General features: G+C 63.0%; 3 protein-coding genes across 12 annotated transcripts in view; 2 read left to right on the forward strand and 1 right to left on the reverse strand.

Moving 5' to 3' along the window:
* The first annotated feature begins 15 nt into the window (after positions 1-15).
* APBA3 (amyloid beta precursor protein binding family A member 3) lies at positions 16-6626 on the forward strand. Its single transcript, XM_039696838.1, has 10 exons — positions 16-797; positions 1241-1280; positions 1684-1829; positions 1967-2053; positions 2586-2744; positions 3088-3267; positions 3469-3681; positions 4619-4738; positions 5466-5606; positions 5694-6626. The coding sequence occupies exons 1-10, from the start codon at positions 48-50 to the stop codon at positions 5763-5765; spliced, it is 1908 nt and encodes a 635-aa protein (XP_039552772.1). The 5' UTR covers positions 16-47; the 3' UTR covers positions 5766-6626.
* Positions 6627-6851: 225 nt separating this feature from the next.
* On the reverse strand, positions 6852-17872 carry TJP3 (tight junction protein 3). Its single transcript, XM_039696826.1, has 21 exons — positions 17555-17872; positions 17077-17176; positions 13796-13963; positions 13581-13705; positions 13282-13384; positions 12690-13104; positions 12300-12403; positions 11272-11431; positions 11096-11183; positions 10843-10907; positions 10636-10711; positions 10340-10496; positions 10019-10127; positions 9363-9582; positions 8866-9062; positions 8568-8663; positions 8299-8369; positions 7893-8204; positions 7524-7778; positions 7249-7292; positions 6852-7159 (listed from the first exon to the last, which is right to left on the reverse strand). The coding sequence occupies exons 1-21, from the start codon at positions 17746-17748 to the stop codon at positions 7060-7062; spliced, it is 3159 nt and encodes a 1052-aa protein (XP_039552760.1). The 5' UTR covers positions 17749-17872; the 3' UTR covers positions 6852-7059.
* Positions 17873-18724: 852 nt separating this feature from the next.
* The window catches only part of PIP5K1C (phosphatidylinositol-4-phosphate 5-kinase type 1 gamma), a 48856-nt gene continuing 48445 nt past the window's right edge, over positions 18725-19135 (forward strand). For all 10 annotated transcript variants that reach the window (XR_005626298.1, XR_005626299.1, XM_039696829.1 and 7 more), the window contains exon 1: positions 18725-18961. Coding sequence is in view for 8 of the 10 variants with exons in the window: in XM_039696829.1 (XP_039552763.1) it covers positions 18862-18961 (100 nt within the window). In the remaining 2 variants the exon portion in view is untranslated. The remainder of the gene's footprint in view (positions 18962-19135) is intronic.

Genomic DNA, 19135 nt, shown 5'->3' on the forward strand with positions numbered 1-19135 from the left:
CAGCAGGCTGCGGTCGGAGCGAGCTGTGCCGCGGCTCGGCAGGGGCGATGGCCGCGGAGGCCGTGCCCGAGGTGCCGCAGGGCTCGGCCCGCTGGCAGCCCGGCCCCGGGAGCGCCCCTCGGGACACGGAGCGCCCCCGCACCCCCAGCGGCGCCGACCCCGCGGGCATGGAGCTGGACGAGAGCCCCGCACCGAGGGCCGAGTGGAGCGAGGATGTGGAGGACGAACCCTCGGAGATCCAAGGGCTGCTGGCTCAGCTTGAGACCCTCGACCCCAGCCTCCGTGACCGCCCGTCCGCCGCAGAGCAGGGCTCGCCGTGCCCCTCGGGCCGCGGGCAGTGCCCGGGCAGGTGCGGGCCGTGCCCGCTGCACGTGGCCACGGGCCGGGGCCTGGCGAGCCCCTGCTGCCCGCAGCACTCCGCCTGCCACCGGCCCTGCCACGGGCTGCTCTTCGCCGAGGCCGACCGGGAGGACTTGCTGAGCCTCCTGTGCTACGAGGGGGGGCTGCCCGAGGCTGGTGCCGAGACCCCCTTGGCCCACTCTGATGTCCTGGCTGGGACCAACCTGGAGATGCTGCAGGCTCAGGAGGAACCAGCCACTCTGGAGAAGTCTGAAGGGCTTGGGAGGCCAGAGAGCTCAGAGGAGGAACCTTCTGGCAGCTGGTGTTACGGAGAGGGGCTTTGCGAGGACGATTCTGCCTGCGAGGGTGCCCGGGAAGGTTCCCCGGAGCCGACGTGGGCAGCCCTGCCTTCCTCTCTGGTGCCAGGGACAGAGCAGCCACCTCAGGGCGCTGTGACCGTGAGTGCCTTGGGCTGCAGTGGGGCAGCAGGAGCCAGGACGTTCCCCTTGGCTCCGATCCCTCCTGGGCTCTGGGATGGGGGCAAAGGAGAGCCGGGGATGACTTTGCTCAGGTCTTCCAGGGCCTTGTGCTACGAGATTGCCCGGACAGGACCCTCGGTGCCAGCTTTGGCCCTGAATGCATGCTTGCATGACTGGCTGACTCACGTGTGCCCTGGGGCAGAGGCTGGTGGGTCCCGACAGCCCCTCTGGTCCTGGGGTCCTGTGCCATCTTCCCCTCCAGCCCCAGGACCCTGTTCCTCCCTGTCCAACCCTGGGACCCTATGCCATTCCCCCCATCCCCAGGGACACTCTGCCCTTGCTGTCCCATTGCTCCAAGGCCAGGCAGGCTGAATCCCTGAGGTCCCAGCCACAGCCTCACTTGTTCTCTCATTGCTTTGCAGAACAGGGAATCCCCATCATCCTGCCCAGCCTTCAAAGAGGGTGAGTTGCTTCTGTTCTTGAGCAGCAAGAGCATCCAGGAGTCCTGCTCCACCTGCTCTGACCCTGAATGGGCATGGCCCAGGGTCACAGACAGGGAGGGAACAGCAGCTGTGCACCCATCCAGAGTGGGTGCACCAGGTCCACGTGTCTTGTTTGAGCCTTTGCTGAGGAAATGGAAGTGTATCAGGGACAGGGAGGAGATATACTTGGGGAAAAGGGATGCCAGGTGTTCCCAAGGGAAGGGGGAGCAGCCCTGGTCCCCCAGTGATGCCAGGTGCCCATGTACCAAGCACTGAGCTGCTTCATTGTGTGTGGGAATGCAGCTAACAAGGCAGCAGGAGTTGGTACCCCCAGTTTCAGAGGTGGGGGAGCAGCCTCTGCTCAGTCCCTCCCAATGCCTCAGTTCCAGGCCCTTGTGACCCAGAGGACTTGCTGGATGGTGTGATTTTTGGGGCCAAGTACCTGGGCTCCACGCAGCTGGCCTCGGAGAGGAACCCCCCGACCAGTGTCCGCATGGCGCAGGCCCAGGAGGCCGTGGACAGGATCAAGGTGCAGGAGGGATGGGGGGCATGGCTGCCCCAAGCCTACCCCCCTGTGGGTGTGGGGCAGCGCTCAGGATCTGCCTGAGGGCACTTGGCTGTGGGGCTGTGGGGCTGGGTCCCTGTGACCTCTCCATCGTTCTGCAGGCACCCGAGGGGGAGTCCCAGCCCATGACAGAGGTGGATCTGTTTGTCTCCACACAGAGGATCAAGGTGCTCACTGCTGACACTCAGGTGAGCGGTAGCAGCCGTAACCACGTGGCTCTGTGGCTGCTTCAACATTCCTGTTTGGTCTCAGGACCTCAGCTTTGCTCCCACACCAGCAGGGTCTTGTCCAGTGATGGCCTATGGATGAGGACACATGTCTGGGAGGGGACATGTCACTTCATAGCCATCCTGTGTCATGTCTTTGCCTCCCTGTGTGGCTGCACAAAGCTTCCCATGCGACCTACACCGTTTGGAGCCTGGGGAACCTAGGCTTGAAATCTGGAGAGCTCTTTGCCTCAGAATTAGTTTCTGCATTATAGCAAGAGGGAAGAGCTGTCCTGTCCCCTGGTGACACCCAGGGACACAAATGAATCCTTGATACAGGACCTGTTTGTAGCTTTTGGCACAGACATGGTTTCTGCCCAGCGTGTGTTGGGCAGCTCTGCCACATCCCAGCACTGTAGCCAAACCTTTCCTGCTTGCAGCGCCAGCAGGCTTGTGGTGCCCATGTGCTCTGACGGCCCCGAGAGGGCTGAGCTCTGCCTGTTTCCCTTGCCAGGAGGCCATGATGGACCACTCCCTCCAGACCATCTCCTACATTGCCGACATTGGCTCCCTCGTGGTGCTCATGGCGCGCCGGAAGCTGCCGCGGCGCTCGGAGGTGGCGGAGGAGAAGCGGCTCTACAAGATGATCTGCCACGTCTTCCACTCGCCTGATGTGAGGCAGCACACGGGTCCCTGGCGTGGGCGGGTGGCCCTGGGGACCCGAGTCCCATCCCAGTGTAATAAGTGGGTGCTCTGGGCTGGGGCTGCAGCAGAGTCCCCTCCCTCCCCACTAGGGAGGGTCAGAAGCCCAGCCTGAGCATCTCTGTGCCACGCAGAGCCCCAGAGAGCAAAGTGGAGGGGGGGGTTGGCTCCACACAGGGGCCCATTCTGGCAGGGAAGGAGCCAGGACACCCTGAGCTCCCGAGGACGGTTCCTGTGCTGGGCACTGCAGGGCACTGGGAGCTGTTGGCTGCAGCCCTGAGCCACAGGCAGGAACAGCCCCTGTGGTTCTCCAGGCCCAGGTCATCGCCCAGGCCATCGGGCAGGCGTTCGGCGTGGCCTACCAGCGCTTCCTGGAGGCCAACAGCATCGACCCCAGCGAGCTGAGCCCGCGCCAGTACAGCCGTGCCCTGGAGGACCAGGAGCAGTACAACACAGAGCTGAGCCACTTCTCCCGGCAGGAGAACTGCAAGGACGTAAGGGCTGCTCCGAGGGGTGGGGACAGTGTGGGGAACCCACTGGCACCTCTGTCATGCACTCTGTGGCTCCCTGTGCAACGGAGGTGTTCCCTCCAAAACCAGACCCCATCCCAGCCAGCTGTGAGTGCAGCTGTGGGCTGGGGCACGTGCTCCAACAACGTGGAGGTTGTGACCATCACCCACCTGTTCTCCCCCCAGGTGTGCATCCGGAAGCAGAAGGGGGAGATCTTGGGCATCGCCGTTGTGGAGTCGGGCTGGGGCTCCATCCTGCCCACCGTGGTCATCGCCAACCTGATGCACGGGGGCCCCGCGGAGCGCTCGGGCGAGCTGAGCATCGGGGACCGCCTCATGTCTGTCAACGGGACCAGCCTGGTGGGGCTGCCCCTGGGCACCTGCCAGAGCATCATCCGGGTGAGCCAGGGCAGGGGGACCTCCTGCCTCACCCCAAGGGGGAGATGGGAACTGGTCTGGGTGATCTGGGAGTGTCTGTGACACCAGGATTCCCTCGGGGCCCCCAGCTTTGGAGACAGGTGTGCAGAGGTCATACCTGTCCTGCAGGCTATGGCAGTTCCTGCTCAGAGTGCTTGGAGGAAGGCAGGGACAAAGCTGGGGAGTGTGTTTCCTGTGGCTCCGCCTGAAAAGGAGGGTGGAGAAGGAGGTGGGCCCCTGTCCTGAAGGGAACCTGTTGCATCATCTACCTCTCAGTGGGATGGGAAGGAGCTGGAAGCAAGGACATCGTAGCCTCAGGGTGAGGGATGTCTTGGGCTGGGTTTGTAAGTTCTTGTCCCTGGATTTCCATTTGCAGTATCCCTTTGTGTGCCTCAGTTTCCCCATTGAAAACAAGGCTAATCCTCAGCCCTCACATGAGCAATGCAGGTGTTGGATGGTGGGTGCTGCTGCCTATTACCTGTTCCAAACAAACCTCTCCTGTAGAAAAGTAGGTTGGATTAACTTTTAGGCAATACAGTCAAATCCACACACTACACTCACCACAGCTGGCTCAGCAAGGGAGGCTAGAAAGGCTCCTTTTTGCAAGGTTTTATTTCAGTGAAGTATATCACATGTGGCTGAATGGAACCTGACAAGAAAGAGAGCAACCACGTGGTGCAGGCAGCTTAAGAAGGGGAAGGGGTGGGGGGCAGAGCTAAGGGCAGGGCAAAGGGGATTGGTCTCCAGGGGATGGGGGCAGCCAGCATTGTTACCAAGTGAGGGGACAGGGGAAACCAGGGGAAGCTGACAAACAGAAGTCCATGTGGGAGTCTGTCTTTTCCCCTAGAAGGACTGCATTGCCCCTCAACCAGTCTGAATAGCTCTCCAAAATCTGACCTTGCCCCATCCCACCTTCCAGGAGCTGAAACACCAGACCGAGGTGACACTGAACATTGTGCACTGTCCCCCTGTCACCACGGCTGTCATCCGACGCCCCGACTCCAAGTACCAGCTGGGCTTCTGTGTAGAGAATGGTGTGGTGAGTGCCCGTGGGATGGGAGCTGGGCCAGGGTCTGCTGAGGGACAGGCAGAGCCAGCTGTGTCCAGGGACCAGCGCCCAGCTCCCACACTGCATGTGCCTGCCCAGGCCGAGGGGTCACAGGGCTCTGCTGTGCACAGCCAAAAAGCTCCTCACAGCCTTTCTGCAGCACTGGTGGTTGTATCCCTCTTCCTGGTGCTCTGAAGCTGTTTGCTTTCAGGGTGGTGGCTTCTTTCTGGCTTTCTGGGCATGACCTCAGTGACAGTTGTTCCTGTCCTCTGTGCCTGAGCTACTCCCTGCCCTGGGCTCTCCTGTGGCCGTGTTGGGAAGGCAGAGAGGGGCATTCCTGGGCTCAGTGGGGGCTGGGTGGGTGAGTGGCACGGCCACCTCGCACACCAACTGCTGCTTCCCCTAGGACTGGAGCTATGGGTCTCTCCTGTTGCCCCAGGGAGCAGCTCAGTCTCTGCAGCCCCAGCCTGAGGAGAGCAGGAGGGTTCAGTGAGTCAGCCAGGGGACAAAATCCTGGGGGCTGCCCTGGCCCCAGCTCAGCACATCACTCTGGTGGCAATGCACAGGAGCACCCCTGCCCTCACTGCCCAGGGGCTGGAGGAGGTGTGCACCCCAGGCAGAGCTCTGGCCGAGAGCCTGCGGGGCTGTGGGCGTTTGGAGCAGCGGTGACAGGGCTGGGCTGTGGGCACAGCCCTGCTCTCACAGCTCTCCCCCCCAGATCTGCAGCCTGATGCGCGGGGGCATCGCGGAGCGCGGCGGCATCCGCGTGGGGCACCGCATCATCGAGATCAACGGGCAGAGCGTGGTGGCCACGCCACACGAGAAGATCATCCAGCTCCTCACCGAGGCGGTCAGCGAGGTGAGCTGAGCCCCCACAGACCTCAGAGCTGTGCACCAGCACCCTCCAGCCCGGGCTGGGCTCTCTAATCTGTGCCTCTCTGCCTAGGTGCACATCAAGACCATGCCAGCCTCCACGTACCGTCTGCTGACAGGGCAGGAGCAGCCCCTCTTCCTCTGAGCCACCGTGCCTGGGGCAGGCAGGAGCGAGCCCGGGGCTGCAGGGGCAGGACTGGCTCTGCCTTCCGCCCCAGCCCTGCAGCAGAGCCCTCAGCAGGGCCTAAGTCTGCACCTCTTTTGTTTTACTCAGGACACAGGGGGACACTGGGGGCTGATACCCAGTGCCTGAGCAGCATCAAGGCCTGTGGTGCCACGCTTTGGGCACCTCTCCCACTCCAATTACCTCTCCCCACCTCACAGTGCCTGCACAGTGCCTGTCCTGCTGCTGCACAGGGTCCCTCACCTTGGCCTTGTGCTAGTGGGAGGAGAGGGGGCCCTATGTGAAAGCTCCCCTCATCAAGTCACTGACTATTGTACTTTTACACTCACCAACAGTGCCTTTCTCAAGGTGGGGATGGTGCTGGAAGCACAGCTCAACTCCAGAGCTCAGCCAGCACAGCCCCAGAGTAGCACTGACCCCGCACAGCCATTTGTGGGTGCACTCTGGCACCCCTGAGGGACACCCAGCAACTGCCAGACTCGGCCTTAAGGGCAGAAGCACTCTTGGCACCTCCTCTACTCCCATGGCTTGGCCAGAGGCCTGTTGGGGTGCAAACTCTCTGTTAGACGCATTGCACCAAGCTGGGAACCGGCCTCAGCTTTTCCCTGTTGCTGCCTTGTATCACTGCATGAACAGCTCAGCCCAGTGCCAGAGTCCTTGCAGCAGCAGAAGGGAACATGGCATTGCCCAGCCCCACATCCCAGGAGTTTGGGGCTGTGAGCCTTTTTGTGAACAGCTCTCTGGGCTCCCAGGGCCGTAGCAGTGCTGACCTGGCTGTGCCTGTGTGCTAGGTTGCTCTAAAAATAAAAATTTTGGGAAATATGGGAGGCTGCATTTGAGGAGCTGTAGGGGGATTGCAGCAGAGGAGGCTCAGCTCTGGGGAGCACATCCCAGGCCTGCGGTGGTGCCAGGCCCCAAGTCCCCCTGCAATGCCTCATTGTACACAGGGCCACTGGCCAGGGAGGTGCCTGGGTCCCAGCAGAGATCACCTTGCTGCACGGTGTCCCCTGTATGCTGCCACCCAGCACCCACAGAAACAGCCCATCCTGACCCAAACATCCCTTTTATTCCAATAGCAGTGGCTGTGGCGAAAAGGGAAGGAGGCACGTGGTAGTGCAGGCACTTGGTGATGCAGGGTATAGCAGGATTGGGCCCAGCCCAGCCTGGCCACAGGGGCACCACCTGAGCTGTCAGCTGCATCCAGTTGTGCAGGGCTGTGGGAGGGCTGGCCTGGAGGGACAGGCCAGCTGTGCCACTACACATCTGTGGCTGGGCCCCACTCGTAGCCGTCATCCTGGTCCGAGTCATCCCTGGCCCGTGTGAACCTCCTCCTCACCGCCTCGTGCTCGTATTCCCTGGGGGACAGAGGGTGGTGATGGCTCCGTGTGACGGGATTGTCCCCAGCCCTAGGCAGCTGCCATCCCCACCCCGGGGCACAGGGTACCTGATGCTGTCATAGCGCCTGCCCTGCTGTGGCCGTTCAGGCACCTGGGGAAGAAGAGGTGGGAAGGGGTCAGGGGCAGGGCAGAGGCTGTGCCCCAGCCTAAGACGTTTGCCCCTGGACACCCAGAGCTGGGCATAGACACACAGCAGCACCCTGCAGCAGCCAAAGGTGACAACCTGCCTGTGCCATGAGAACGGGAGTGAGGCTCCAGAGCTAGGCACTGTGCCACCCTCCTCTGCCCCACCAGGCTCTCGTACCAGTCTGGGACAACGCACCTGTTCACTTGGGGCCAGCTGTGTTGGCTCCGAGGAGTCCAGGCCCTGGCTCGGGGCCAGCTGTGCTGGCTCAGAGGAACGGGCCAGCCCAGGCTGCTCATAGGCATCCTCTGCCTCGCCGTCAGTGTAGGCGCCCGTCTCCCCATCTGTGTCGTCGTAGTCGCTGTTGGCGCGGCTGTCACATGTCAGGTAGCCTGAGGCCACTGTGCTCGGTGGGTTCAGCAGCTCCAGACTGTCCTCGGCAGCTACATCTGCCTGAGGGGTGGGGATGACAGAGACCTCAGCCGTGGGGGGCCAGGTGAAGCCCCATCACCTGCCTGGCTGCAGCCCCAGGAGGCCAAGCCTCACCACAGAGCCTGTGCCCTGTACCTGCTCTGCTGTTGTCCAGACTGGCTGGCTTTGCTGTGTCCTTACGATGTCCTGGATCTGCTCGTACCATGCATTGCCGCTGCCACTGAGGCTGATGGTGGCTGTGAAGAGGTGGCTGCAATACTTCTTCATCTTGTTGGCCTGGGCATAGAGGCGCCGGGAGCTCTTCCTGGAGTCGGGCGCCAGCCACTGGCGCATGGCCTTGATGCCCTGGCGGCTCTCGGGCTCGCAGAACACCACCACGGGGTAGTACTGCACGTAATTGAGGCGCTCTACAGCTGAGGGCGTGATGTCCAGCAAAGCATGCTTGTTCTGGGGCAGGGCACAGCCGTCAGCCCGGCTGGGAGCAGGGCCAAGGGCTTTCCACAGGCCCCAGCTGGCTCCAAGGACATGGGAAAGGTCTCACCTTTTCTGCAATTTGCCGCACTGAGTCCAACTTGATGACCTTGGATGATGCCCCATCTCGGGGCACACTCGCTGCAGGACACAGAGATGGGGCATGAGAGGGGCTGCACCTCTGACAGCCCCAGGGCTGTGTCCCTCAGGGAGAGGAGGGGAAAGGGCGAATTAGCCCAGGAAGGTGTTGGGGATGTCATAGGGAGGGAGCCAAGGTAAAGAACTCTCACAGGGTCTGGCTGCTGGATATAATTTTCTCCCCAGTGTGGGGGCACTTACGGGCAATTTCAAACAGCTCGGGCAGCTCCCTGCTCAGCTTCTGCACAGCGATGTCTGCGATGGGGCCCAGGATCACCACTGGCCGCTTGAAGCTGGCTGTGGGAGGACAGAGGTGCTCAGGGTGGCTGGGGGCAAGGGCAGAGCTCCCAGCACCCAAGCACCCAACCCCACTCCTCATGGCGCCCACAGGCCCTCAAGCTGCCCTGCTCCTCACAGGAGAGGAGGGCCCATCAGCATCCACAGCAGGGCAGCCCCAGGAGCAATGTGCCAAGGTAGGTCAGGCTCTCCTGGTGCCCACCTTCCTTGAGGACCACCCTTTCATAGGGTGGGTAGCGCCCCTGCTTTGTGAGGGCAGACAGGTCCTCCCGGCTCTTCCGCAGCATCTTCTTGGCTCCCCGCAAGCCCCGCAGCTTCCAAAACTCAGCCCTTGCCCCGGAGGGGTTGGCACCAGACGTGGCTTTCAGCACCGACTCCAGGCTGGCAATCTGCTCGGCCCTGGGAGAGGAGAGGGCTCAGGACCTGCAGCCTCTGGGTTTGAGGAGCAGGTCAGGAGCTGGCATCCCTGCTCAGTGTCACAGGCAGGTGAGGCTGTGCTAAACTTCTCTCTCTGGGACTTAGGATGACTTGACCGTCAGCTGCCTCATGATGCTGAGAAGGGATTTCACCAGCTTCTGCTTCCCACCACTGCCCACCAGCCCTTGCCCTGCCTCTCGCTGAGCCCACCATCCACGTCCCCAGCTCTGGGAGCCTTCTCTGGCTCTGCTTGTCTAGGGCTGTTCCTGGCTCCATCTTTACCTGCTCTGGTTGGGGATGATGCCCTTTTCCTGCTCCTGCAGGTCCCTGCCCATGCGCACAGCCAGCCAGCTCCCCAGCCTGCCCCGGTACATGGTGTCCAGCACGTGGAACACGTCCCCACGGGCAAAGCTGAGCCCTGACGGCGTATCCTTCTCAAAGTCAAAGTGTGTCCGGATGTAGAACGAGTCACCCACATTGGATGAGACCATCTTCCTGTAAACTGAAGCCCAAGGCAAGAGAGACCATCAGGGGAGGAGATGGCTGAGGAAGAAGATGCTGGAGAGATTTGGGAAGGCACTAGGCTGGCTGGGAGGCTCCACAGTAGCCCTTGCTGCTAAGGAGGGTATGAGGGACACCTTTTCTTCCCATGGCACTCTCAGGCATGCTGGGGACAGTAGGATCTGACTTGCCAGCACACACTGGCCTCTCCAGGCTGAGTCATAGTCCCAGAAAGCCCCTGTGCTCCAGAAACCTGAGGCACAAACAGGGCTGGGATGGTCTGGTCCCTTCCTATCAGCACTCAGGAGGAGGAGGGGAAGAAGGACCACCATGCAGGGAAAGGAAGGGCCACGGCAAGTCCAGCAGGTCTGATGCTTGCCCAAAAGAGACAGAGGATGGAGAGGCACGAGCCCAGGATGAGCCTGGTCACCACTCACTGTCCTGCTTGCTCTGGATCCACAGCGTGACCTCCTCGCCCGGGGGCAGGGCCATGAGATATTCCACAGCCTCCTCACGGGTCACGTTCTGGAAACTGGTGTCATTCACCTGCCACAGAAAAGCACTTGGACATGGTCCTGCCAGCAGGACAGAGGGCATGGGCACCAGCAGGGGACGCAGGGACAGCAGTCCCAGGGCAGAGTGGGAGAGGGAAGTGGTCCCTGTCACCCTGGAGGTGATACCCTGGGGGATATTGGACCTAAAAGAGCTGGGGGCAGTCCAGCTGCAGCAGCATATGGAGCATTTTCAGCCTTGGGTACCTGCAGGATCTGGTCACCTTCCCGAACACCCTGGCTGTCAGCTAGGCTCCCCTCCTGCACGCTCGACACGAAGATGCCCACATCATTCCCACCTGTCAGCCGCAGCCCCACACTCTTGGCCTTCACAAACTGCACGACCCTGGAGTTGGTGCTGTACCTGCCACAGGGAAGTACAGTCAGCCCAGTGGTGACATGCAAGAACAGGACAGGGAGACGCTGACTCTGTCACCCCAACCCTGTGACACAGCGGCTCCTCATGTCCCCCAGCCATTCCCCACTGCCTCTTGCAGACATACCCATCCTTGTGGGCAGCACGGGCAGTGAGGCTGGTGTGGGAGCTGTGCCCATCCTGCTCCATGGCTTCCAGAAGGTCTGCAGGAAGGAGAGCTGGTCTAGGAGCAGCAGTGGCAGTGCCGAGGCACAGAGAGCCCTGGCATGGCTCTGCCAGGGCTTTGGGCAGTGGAGATGCACAGGAGCCTGAAGCCCCCCCAGTGCCTGCTCACCTGGGCCCTGAGCATCAGCTACAGTCACCTTGGCCACAGGCTCCCTGTTCGATCGTCTCCTCTCCCTGGAACAAGGTTGAGCAGGATTTAGGCAGGGCACGTGGGCAGTGGAGACAGCAGAGCAAGCTGGGCATGGTAGTGCCACCTCCAGGAATATTGGCTTAGGAATGGAGAACCAGCATGCCCAGACAGGTGGAGAACACAGAAGGATCTACCAGGGACAGAGGGGCTCATAGGACAGTGTGGGCCTTACGGTGATTTTGTCCTGGCAGCAGCTGGAGATCGTGGGGAGGCCTCTGGAGATGGCGGATGGGACAGCTCGGAATCGATGTCTGAGATATCTGCAGCCACAGGAAGGGAGATGCAGCAGTGGCCATGCAGCCCCTGTGCTGTGCAACTGACCCTGGCCCTGCCACTGTGTCCCCTCACCGTCCATCCGGGAGCTGTCGCTCTGGCTGTCAACGTCAGGGATGTTGACCAGGAACTGCTGGTGGTCACGGAGGATGAGCAGGGTCAGGATCCCCTCTGTCTGCTCAATGAGCTGCTGGGTTTCAGCCAAGGACATGTCCTGGCTGGCTACTCCATTGATCTGGAGGGGCAGAGTGGAGGCCTTAGGGCACCTACTCCTGGGGAAAGTCACGCCAAGAGCACCCCACGGGGATGGGATACTCTGACTGCCATCTTCCTGGTCCCTTCCCAGCCCCTCCAGGCCAGCCCCAGCTCCTGCAGCTTCACCTATTCTGTGTCCCTGTTCCTGGCTGTTTCCCAGTGTGACCTCATTTTGTACAGAGGAAATATTAGCATGGTTTGTTAACACCCACTTCTACCTGCCTGGGGCTCTGCCCGCAGGCAGGATTGCATGGACCCCTCAGACACCTGAACCTCAGCTTTTCTTTGCCCTGGGCCTGTCCTTCCATGCCCTGGCCTGGTGCAGGAGTCAGGCCCCAAGCAGGCCCTGGGGCTGAGATCTTCCTGAGAGGTAGCTGCTTTTCCCCACAGACTGTGGGATGTAATCCCTTCGTTTCCCCCACAGTCATTTTGGTACCAGATCCCAGCAGCCACGGGTCTGCCTGGACCAGCTGTGCAAACAAAGGGTCTGCCTCCCTTCTATTTCTTCCTCCCCAAATACTTTAAGCATTGTTTTATCTGACAAACACCTGTGACTATCATCCACTGGGGACACGGACACCCAGTGGGGGACCACACATCAGGGGGGACAGTGGGGTGTCCCCACACACCATGGGGACAGTGGGGTGTGCAGGACATACCAGCAGCCCTGGCAGCAGGGAGCTGGTCCCTGGGACAGCCAGGGGGCTAGGTCAGGGAGTGGCACAGGCAGAACTGCCTCCAGCACGGCCGTGGCTGGGCCCTGGCAGGGACACCAGCCAGAGACGAGCCCTCCAAAGAGGGGCAGATGAGACTCCCAGTGGGTGCCCTGCACCCCAGGGCCCCCTTACCTTCAGGATGAGGTCTCCTTCCTGCAAGGAGTTGCCCTTGGCCGCCAGCCCGCTCTCCACTATGTGCTTGATGAAAAGCTGACTCCCCAGCTTCAGGCCATACTCTGCACCAGAGAGAGCCGTGATGGTAGCAGAGTCAGGCAGATGCAAGACCCCCTCCAGGCCCCCGCTCAGCACCATCCCCACAAGCCCCAGCTCCCCTTGGGGTAATAGCAAGCCACAAAGCTCTGTAGTCCCCAGCTGAGGGTAGGAGGTTTAGTGCACCAGCATGGCATGCACTGTCCCCTTGCTGCAGCCAGGCCCACCCAACTATCATCTCCTCCCTGGGGGAAGGCATGGCCAGAAATCAGGCAACAAGACCCAGGGACAGCAGGAGCAGGAGGCCCTCACCCTCATTCTGCTTCTGCTTCACCAGGACCGATGTGATGGGCTTCATTGGCACATCCTGGCACGGCAGCCGCTTGAAGCCTGACACCAGGGCCAGCCCGTTGGTGTCCCCGTCCTGGCCAAAGGAGCAACATCGGCCCTGGCCTCTGCGGTCTGAGCTACTCTGCATCCAGCGGCTGCTGTCCTGGCTCCGCCGCCGGCTCCGTGACACCAGCTTGTGGTGGCGACGGTCATCGTGCTGGTGACCAGAGCTCCTCTCACTGGATGAGTCCCCATCGTAGCCCTGGCTGTGGTCCAGGTCATCCCGGGAGCGGTGCAGCCTGTACTCCTCATCTGAGTCGTAGTGCCGGGGCACAGCAGGGGACCCAGGGCTGCTCTTGCTCACAGGGAGGTGAATCTTCTTCGGTCTTTTCAGTGTCTGCAGGTGCAAAGTGAGCAGAAGAGGATGGTGGCTACAGCTGAGTCTGCCAGGAGATGTCCCTGCAGCAATTCCCAAGCCCCAAACCCTGGGCACATGCGGACAGGGGATCTGGGATGGGGACAGGCACCAGAGTGAGCTTGATGCCAGCCCCATCCCACCACAGAGCACACTCACAATGTTGGCGATCTTGCCACAGGTTTTAAGTGTCTGGATGGCGACAGAGGATGGGACGTTCTCCATGGAAAGGCCATTCACCATCACAATGTGATCCTTCTTCCTGCAAGGGAAAACGCAGCTGAGATGCTGTCCCAGCCCAAGGAGCTGGTGGGGTGGCGAGTGTACCCCAAGGGATCCCATTCCAGCCAGGCAGGGCAACAGTGCTGCTGGCCCTGTCCCAGCAGGAGCAGCTCTCCATCCTCCCACCCCTGCTGGCAGAAAGCACCCCCTCTGGCCCCATGTCCCCGTGCACTCACTGGAGCTGACCCATTGCTGGTCCCCCACACACCACATCTGAAACAAACACCGCTGTGTCCCCGGTTGTCCTGTTGGGACGGTCACAGCCTCCAGAGACAGCAAATCCAAAGCCCCGGTGAGGGTCCTGGTGGGCGTGGGCAGAAGGGGGTCAGGCAGAGTTGACCTCACAGACCCCATCCCCTCCCACAGTGGGGCCACCCCAGGAGACACTCACCTTGCTCAGTGTCACCGTGTGCTGCTCCCAGATCACCATCTCCTCCATGGTGGGCACCCACCAGCACAAGCCGGGGACAGTCACGGTGGCAGCCCCACGGCTGGGGGGCTCTGACTGGCTCTGGCTCCTCTTCCCAGCCGCTGGCCCCTTCCTCAATCCAACATCAGGCTGCAACAAGGAGCAGCAGCACAACTGAGCCACAAGCACCAGGGACTGTGAGGCTGCAGGGGACAGAGCCCCACGGGGCAGGGCACTGGGACTGGCAGCTGTGGCACACCCCAGCTAACCCTGCATGGCTCTGAAGCCAGAGCAGCCTCTGTGCACCATGAAATCACCCCCGGGGGATCCATCTCCATCCCCTCACACATGGGTCCATGGAAGGGGGGTTTTACACAGGACAAGCATAGGCCTCATCTCCATGGCTGGGACCCACTGTCCATCCCATCCTCGTGGTCTGACTGCCCCCGGTCCTCCTGAAGCTGGCAGGCCTTGGGGTGCTGCTCTGGATGGTGTTTTAGTGCCTGTCCACTGGGCTTTGGCAGCTCTGCCAGCTGGTTTGGTAGCATCACTGCCCCAGTTTCACTATTTGGTTTCTCTGGTTTTCCCCAAATCCAATGTTTTCCACCCAAGGCAGACAAGCCTGACTGACAGAATAACATCCCTTTGAGGCTGAAGCTTCTGGGATGGGCCCAGGGATCTCCACCAGCTCCTGGTTCCCTGTAGGTAATGTCAGCATGAACCCAGAGAGACACGGGTTCCCAAGATGGTGGGAGACAGCAGGACCAGAGCCTGCCACCAGTTCCCGAGGGGTGGGACAGGGACAGGCCACTTTGATTAGGGCTTCACAGAATCACAAAATCATCAAGGCAGGAAGAAGCCTTCAAGATCATCAAATCCAATTGTCACTCCAACACCACCATAATCACCCCTAAACCATGTTCCCCAGTGCCTCATCCAGATGCCTCTTGAATGCTTCCAGGGATGATGACTCCAGCACCTCTCTGGACAACTTATTCCTTTGCCTGACCACTCTTTCAGTGAAAAGAATTATCTAGTATCTAATCTGAACCTCTGTTGGTACAGTTTGAGGCCATTTCCTCTGGTCCTGACACTTGGCAGAAGAGGCTGATCCCCACCTCACTATAATCTCATTTTGGGAGAGCAATGAGGTCCCCTGAGCACCCTTCTCCAAACTGCACACCCTCAGTTCCCATGGCACCACACGGCTGTGGTGTCTGAGGGCTCTGGAGTGGCTGTGTGGGGGCTGTGCTCATTCCTAACAGCCCCCGACACAGCTCAGACACCCTCAGCCCTGCCAGGGATGCCCACACTGCCCACAGGGAGCTCAAAACCTCCACAGGCCTTTTGGGAACTGGCCACGGGGCAGCTTTGGTGGGACAGAGACACCTCGTGGGCAATGCCGGGGTGATGCCACATCAGGGATCTGGCAGTGGGCAGCACAGCCCTGGGAAGTGAGGCAGCACAGCCCTGGCACAAGGACATCCCTGGGCAGCCCTGGCTGGAGCAGCAAATGAGACCAGCCTGAGCCCCTGAAACGAGACCCAGCTCACTGCAGCCCCAGGGAGGGCTGGGGGAGGCCTGGGGTAATCATTCACCCGACAGGCAGGCTGCAGCCCCGGGTGTGGAGGGCAGAGTCCCCTCTGCGTCACCAGCTGCCGAAACCAGCCTGAGTGCCTCCCTGCCACCCAGGGACACGTGGGACCAGGGGGGAGCTGGGGCTGGGCAGGACAACAAGGACATCCCTGGGCAGCCCCGGCTGGAGCAGTGCTGAGGCAGCTGGGGCTGCCCCCAAATGAGACCAGCCTGAGCCCCTGAAACGAGACCCAGCTCACTGCAGCCCCAGGGAGGGCTGGGGGAGGCCTGGGGTAATCATTCACCCGACAGGCAGGCTGCAGCCCCGGGTGTGGAGGGCAGAGTCCCCTCTGCGTCACCAGCTGCCGAAACCAGCCTGAGTGCCTCCCTGCCACCCAGGGACACGTGGGACCAGGGGGGAGCTGGGGCTGGGCAGGACCCCAGTGCGGCAGCACCCACTGCCCTGGCACTGGGAAAGTTGTTAATGAACAGGAACTCCCAGAGTGGCACTGGGGTGGTTTCAGCTGTGTTTTTTTCACCAGTGTTGTTTCTATCCCCTGGACACCTACAGGTGTCACAGTGTGAGCTATAGGTCCAAGAGAGACCAACCTGCAGCAGGCAGATCATCCCTCTCCCTAGGGTGGTGACATCTGCTGTGCCAGAGCCACCCCGTACAGCCCCTCACTGTGCCCAGCTGGCTCCCACTACTGTCCCACAAACTTGGGTTGCACTGCTGCCCGTGGCTCTCTCCAGGCAGTGGCTGGAGCAGCACGGGGATGGCAGCAGCTCCAGCGGCACAGGCAGCGTGCCTACGGTGCCACCAAGCCCTGTCCCTGTCCCCAGTCTCCCCCAAGGCCTGGCGCAGGGCCTGCAGCAGCCAAAGGCCGAGGCTGGCAGCAGGAGGAGCCGGCTGAGCCGGTTTCCGACAGAAACCAGCCCGCACCTGGAATGGCCCTGCAGGGAGAGGCAGTATCTGGGCAGAGCTGACCATGGCCCATGACACACCCAGCGCCGGACACCGGCAGCACTGGGAGCCCCACACATCTACCGTGCCAGCACTTGCCAGGGCTTTGAAGCCAAACAAAGCCAAGCTGTGCTGGGACAGCTCAACCCACGGCCGGGTCCCCAGTTCGGGGCTGTGCCTGGCCCCGGGTGACACCACCAACAACGCCCATCATGGGGACAGCAACGGGTCGGGGGATCCTTCATGGGAAAGTGACACACACAGTCCACCCCACCACCCATAATGCTTCCCAACCCCCTCTCCTGATAAGGCTCCTCATCTCGAGGACCTCAAAGCCTTCCTGGGATCAGCGAGGCACCTGCTCTCAGCCAGTGCTGCAAAACCACTGGTCCCTTGTCTGGTCCTGGCACTGAGGTCCCGGACCCCCCAGAGGCTGCTCCATCCCAACCCCACCCAAAGAGCGATTGATCCCGACCCCCTGCTCTGGGAAGGGCTGCCCCGGACCGAGCGTAAACCGGCAGCAGAGAGGCACGTCCCCAGCCCTGGGGCGGGGAGCTCCGATCCTCCGGGGTATCTCCCTGCTGTGGGGCAGAGCTCCGGGAGGGTCACTGGTCCTGGAGCCAGCCAGGGAGAGACAAAGCATGGCCAGTTCCCCAGGTGAAAGCACGGCTGAAAGGCAGAAAGCAGGGCTGACAGATCCCGGGGGACAGAACTAGGCACTCACCGAGCCTGGGATCCGACCAGGAAGGAGCTGAGCTCCCGGGCTGGTGGCAGTGGTGTCACTCCAGGGTGCCTTGCGTAACCCTTTGTGGCCCAGACTCTGCCTGCAGCGGGGAAGGAGCAGGAAGGGGGTTCCGGGGGCAGCTTCCCGGGCACAGCAGGTCTCCCGGAGGGCTGTCCCTGCTGTCCTCCACCGTGACGGTGCCTCAGCCACCGGCACTCATCGCCGTCCCGGCGCTGCACCGGGACAGGCTCACAGGATGCTGCGGTCCCTGCAGACAGGGGCTCCTCTGCCTCAACACTTGTCCTGTCCAGGGAAGCGGTGGCACTCTGCCCCAGCCTCCCAAGCCCTCCCAGCGTTACCCATTGTCCCAAGAGGGGGACACGGGGGCCAGCCTTAGGATCCCTGTCCTGAGAGGTGTGGGGGAATCTGGCGACGGCTGCTGCCCCCTCTCCTCCCGTTCCCTTGCCCCTGTCCGCACCTGAGGACCCGGCCCCCGTCATCCCTCGTCCCGCGGGGCCGCTTTCCGGCGCTGACAGCGATCAGGTCCACGCCGCGCTTCTCCGCCTCCCGCCGGGGCCGGTACCGCTCCCAGCCCAGCGCCGCAGCGGCGTGCGGGGACCAGTTTCTGCGGAAGCCCCCGGCCCGCAGCCGCCAGCCCGGAGCCGGAGCCATGCCTCTCGCTCCTCGGCCCCGGCTGCTCTCGCCCGAGCCCCGCGCGGAGCCCGCAGCGGCTCCCGCCGCTCCGTAGGACCGGCCACAGTCGGGAGCCGGCGCCGCCGAGCAGCCTCATTAGCGCCCGTGGCCCCAGCGTTGCCTCCCAGCAGCGGGTTCCCATCCGGGACACGCGTGGCCCCGGGGTCCGAGAACCGGCGGGGCCGGCCCGGGCTGACCCGCGCCCCAGGGCTGACCCGGGCCGGCCGGCGCCACTAGATGGTGCCGCGGGGCCGGGAGGAGCCGGGCCCCGGCTTGGGCTGGGAATCGGCGGCGCTGAACGGCGCGGGGGCCGCGCAGGGAGGAGGGAGCGTGTCCGGGTCCCGGTACACGGCAGGCCCGGTCGAGCCCGGCGGGTTGTGCGGTTACGGGGAGGTCTCGGAGACGATTTGGGGGTGAGGGGGGCGCGGGACGGCTCGGCAGCGCCCGGCACCGGGAAGGCTCCTGGAGGGCCCCGGGAGCGCGGCGGAACCGAGCACCGACGGCACGGGAGGCGCGCGCTCCGCCGAGCACGGCCGGCCACGCCCCCAGCGGGGCCCCGCCCCGCCACCGGAGCCACGCCCCCGCCATCATGGGCGCCCACAGGGCACGCCCCCGCTGCCAAGGCGACCGGCAGACTCCCCGCCCCCGGGAGCCCCCCCTCCACTGCCATGGCAACTGGCGGGCAGGCCCCGCCCCCCGCGGAGCCCTGCCCCGGTGCCATGGCGACCGCAGGCCCCGCCCCCGGCCCTGTGGTGTTTCCCCCCCTCCGGAGGTGTCGCGGCCGCCGCACCGTGAGGGCTCGGCGGGGCTTGCTGCGGCCTCCCTGGGCCCTCCCCGCCCCCGTCGAATCCCACAGCCCGCCGGTTATCTCGACCGCCCTCCGCCGCATCGCAATTAACTCCGGCGGAAAAGCCCCGCTGTGCTTCCGGCACTGTTCGGGGCGTGTCTGGCCGCGGCGCCACCCGCGTTCTATGGTCCGCGGCGCTCCCAGGGTCCCCCGCGCCGCGGCCGGTACCCGGGAGGAGCGCGGCGGCGGGCGCTGGCCTGTCCGGGGCCTGTCTTGCCCCGGGGCTGCGCCTGCCCGCGGCCGCCATGGAGCTGGAGGTGCCTGAGGAAGCGGAGGGCTCGGCCGCAGCGGGTGCCGGTGCCATCAGTCCGGAGGCCGGCGTGGGGGGACCGGACGCGTCAGGAGGTAACGCGCCGCGAGCACCGGGGGCCGCCCCTGCCTGTCCCCCCCCCCCCCCCCCCCGGCGTGCCCCGTGTCCCGCCGGCCCGCAGTGGTTCAGCCCAGCCGTAACCCCGGCCGGGCCCCCCCGCGGGGCGCTCGGAGTGGTTCGGTCCAGACCCCCCCCCCCCCCCCCCCCTG

The sequence above is a fragment of the Passer montanus genome, unplaced genomic scaffold, assembly GCF_014805655.1.
Source record: "Passer montanus isolate IOZ18808 unplaced genomic scaffold, ASM1480565v1 scaffold114, whole genome shotgun sequence".
Classification (NCBI taxonomy): domain Eukaryota; kingdom Metazoa; phylum Chordata; class Aves; order Passeriformes; family Passeridae; genus Passer; species Passer montanus.

What these genes read in the sequence shown, in the direction of transcription:
- APBA3 (XM_039696838.1), top strand. Translation starts at nt 48, where the DNA reads ATGGCCGCGGAGGCCGTGCCCGAGGTGCCGCAGGGCTCGGCCCGCTGG. An exon ending in TCTGTGTAGAGAATGGTGTG is followed by an intron (nt 4,739 to 5,465) that starts GTGAGTGCCCGT and finishes TCTCCCCCCCAG; the next exon opens with ATCTGCAGCCTGATGCGCGG. An exon ending in TCACCGAGGCGGTCAGCGAG is followed by an intron (nt 5,607 to 5,693) that starts GTGAGCTGAGCC and finishes CTCTCTGCCTAG; the next exon opens with GTGCACATCAAGACCATGCC.
- TJP3 (XM_039696826.1), bottom strand. Translation starts at nt 17,748, where the DNA reads ATGGCTCCGGCTCCGGGCTGGCGGCTGCGGGCCGGGGGCTTCCGCAGA. An exon ending in CTGGTCGGATCCCAGGCTCG is followed by an intron (nt 13,964 to 17,076) that starts GTGAGTGCCTAG and finishes TCCTTGTTGCAG; the next exon opens with CCTGATGTTGGATTGAGGAA. An exon ending in ATCATCCCCAACCAGAGCAG is followed by an intron (nt 9,063 to 9,362) that starts GTAAAGATGGAG and finishes CTCCTCTCCCAG; the next exon opens with GGCCGAGCAGATTGCCAGCC.